This window comes from Branchiostoma floridae, unplaced genomic scaffold (assembly GCF_000003815.2).
Source record: "Branchiostoma floridae strain S238N-H82 unplaced genomic scaffold, Bfl_VNyyK Sc7u5tJ_1065, whole genome shotgun sequence".
NCBI lineage: Eukaryota > Metazoa > Chordata > Leptocardii > Amphioxiformes > Branchiostomatidae > Branchiostoma > Branchiostoma floridae.
This window is the reverse complement of record NW_023365596.1, coordinates 1-2,987: the sequence shown is the minus strand read 5'-3', so window position 1 is coordinate 2,987 and position 2,987 is coordinate 1. Positions and strand designations below refer to the sequence as shown.

Sequence of the window (2,987 nt, the reverse complement as noted above, 5' to 3'; positions counted from 1 at the left end):
AACCTGCTTGATATGAATGGTATGCATAGATGTTATATAACTGACTTTTATCCCTTTTTTGTCAAAGGACTGACACCAGCTATAAATGAGGTTGACCCAGCTGCCACAACAGAAGATGTCGTAGTATCCCTTCCAGCAGTTATTCCAGAGGGGACCAGTGAGCCTTCCGAAGTGGCTGGGAATGGCAAAGAGACCAAAAATGATGATGCTCCATGTGAAACAGACACTGGGAAGCACACCGACAATGTTGAGAACGCAAACTCAGGAGAAAATGTGCCGAATGGCGACGTAAGAACTACTGCTGAAAGGGAGATCCCCATCCATGACAACTGGGATAGTGCAGCTCAAGCCGACAATCAGGGACAGGGGGACTGTGGAATGGATGAAGAGGAGGATAAGGAGGAGACCAGCACACCTGGCCTTAATGTGGTCATAGACATACACGTAGAAACTGCACCTGAGGAACCAAAGGAATCTGGTTAGTCAATCATCTTCTTTACTCAATTTTCTTCAAAAATACTAAGCCTTGCTTGCATCAGTTTTGGGGTTCCCAGAGGATGTCATCCATACAATTGCTGAAAATTTGTAGAAAAAATTCAGCCATTGCCAAAAAATCCTAAGACTAGTAATCTAGTAAGAGGCTTATTGTATGCCTGAGCTACATTGGTTGAAATGTGAATGCCACAAATGGCAGCAAAAGCTCAGATGACATCAAACTCTGGAAATGCCCGCACACTACAGCAGGATTTATCCTTTGCTAGGATGCTTGTAAGTTACTACAACCTAAAGGAATTCTTCAACTTTTAAACATCCTTTTTGTCTGTAGGGTGGGTTTGTAACTTTGCTAATAAACTATCTTGGCAATGCATGGATGCCCAGTAAAACATTCTCAGACTATTATGCCTCAGCCTGCATAATACCAATATTCATTGGAACCAAAACTATTTCAATAAAAGATGTCCAACTTGTTTGGTCTTAAATGAGAAAATTGATGCCACAAATACCATCCAACCATTTCTAGATTTTCACTTGATCATGAAATGTCCTTTTTAAACCAATGTCCAACACTATTACAACATAATATTATTACATGATATGTATATTAATTATGTTTGACCGTCTCCCGAGACGAAAAGAACTGAAGAAAGAATATTATGTTTCCAGCTTACCTGATGAAGCCAGCATGCTTTGTCCATTATTCTTGCACTCAGTCTGCTTTTTAATTTAGCTAACTCTTCTTCCCTTCTGTGGATGACCAAAACAGCTGACGACACACCACCACACATGGACCCTGGTTTTTCTGCAACCCAAATGGTAACAGTTCAAGGACATGCATGAAACTTCAGCAGCAGCATATTTGCTTAAATGTTGGTACATCTTCACCAGTCTCAATTCTTTTAAAGTGAAGAAAAACAATCAAACCTCTTAAAATTTAGAATATAAGATTTCAAAAGTTGAATGTAATATGTCTGTATCTGCCTATTGCTGTGAATTGCTATGTTCAGGCAATCTGCAGATTTAAGGCAACGTTTGACGCCGTATTGACTGGAACGAAAGATGGACCAACCTTTAAAGCAGAATTCTTGCGGGCACCACCCATTAATTGCCTGCCATGCTAACTGCATGTTAATCTTTAAAAATTGCACCAATTTTCAGCCATCGCACATAACTACATGTAATGACTGATTCTGCATGTCATCAGCATGTCAATGCATCAACTGACTGGTACCATTTATCATAAAAGACATTATTGCATGATTATCACTGATCTATTAAGCACAGCTAGATGCACACCTCATAATCACATTAGGTTATCTTCTTTGCAAGCAACAATCTCAGTATTTAACTCTACATATCAATGTTATGTGGACCAGATAGCATGTTCACTTTTTTTCACTACATTTTGTACTATTAGAAAATCAGAAGTTGAATTGTAAAAAATATGGATTAGTCTGTTGCAGAGGAATCTTAGCACGCATTACGATTTAAGTCCAGTCTTAGATTATAAGTTTTTAGACAAGACAATATTATGGAGTTGTAAATTTAAAGCAACATGTGATATTAGCTGATGGCTACAAATCTGTATGCTGAATGGAAGTTTGCACATATATGACAGGTTCTGAATTATCATTATGATAGCTTTTAGTAGAAATCTTTTCCATGCAATTAGAGTACTGCTGAAAACAATAGAGGGATTAGAAAACCAAATTGTACATTTTCAATTCCTCTTTCTCTCTCTCACTCTCTCTCTTGCAAATTTTGTAGGAAACATGTCTTGTTTTATTTATCTATAATGCATTTTTAATTCATGCACTGTTGCAATTCCGTGAACAGGTACTTTTCTTCAATCTCTCTATGTGCAATTTTCAACAAACGCTATTTATGGTCTTTTTTTTCTGAATGCAGCTCATTGTTTCCTAAGTGCTATAACAGTATATTTAAGTATTATGTAAGGGCAGTAGAGAAGATTGCACTAGATATCCCCCCACTCCCATTTTGATTTTGAAGTAGAGCCCTTAGCTGTAGCATTAAGTGGTATGTAGATGTCTTCAGAAGTGAAACCTGTGAAAATGTACTGTACCATGATTATATCCCAAAGGTGCTGTAATACACCATATGACTGATGACTATACACACACCTATAATACAGGCTTTTCATTTGACGTTGGATTACAGTGTGTGTCTATTAAATGTACCAGCATGCTGCTGCTGCCAAGGTTATTGCCGGTAGAGACAAATCATTTGAATTGCTCATAGTTATAGCCCTCCTCAAGTACACTGTAGGGGGAGGTGTACCTAGTGTCATGATTGTACTTTCAAAAGAATGCAAGAATATTCTAGAATCCAATCTTTCCCTTTGTTTACTAAGCTCACTTCCAACTTCCAGAGACAGCAAAAATACATTTTTTTACATAAGGGCAGGATATCTAGCATTAGCACAAATCAAAGGTTTCTCTTTTTCTCCTTTTTCCGTTTTCCTTTTTTTT

The 2,987-nt window shown here is 37.7% G+C and overlaps 1 protein-coding gene across 1 annotated transcript; it reads left to right on the top strand.

Annotated features, from left to right (window-relative positions):
• Positions 1 to 12: 12 nt before the first annotated feature.
• Positions 13 to 1,393, top strand: LOC118407263. Its single transcript, XM_035807721.1, has 2 exons — positions 13 to 478; positions 1,265 to 1,393. The coding sequence occupies exons 1-2, from the start codon at positions 13 to 15 to the stop codon at positions 1,336 to 1,338; spliced, it is 540 nt and encodes a 179-aa protein (XP_035663614.1). The 3' UTR covers positions 1,339 to 1,393.
• Positions 1,394 to 2,987: the final 1,594 nt, after the last annotated feature.

What these genes read in the sequence shown, in the direction of transcription:
- LOC118407263 (XM_035807721.1), top strand. Translation starts at nt 13, where the DNA reads ATGAATGGTATGCATAGATGTTATATAACTGACTTTTATCCCTTTTTT. An exon ending in TGAGGAACCAAAGGAATCTG is followed by an intron (nt 479 to 1,264) that starts GTTAGTCAATCA and finishes TGACCAAAACAG; the next exon opens with CTGACGACACACCACCACAC.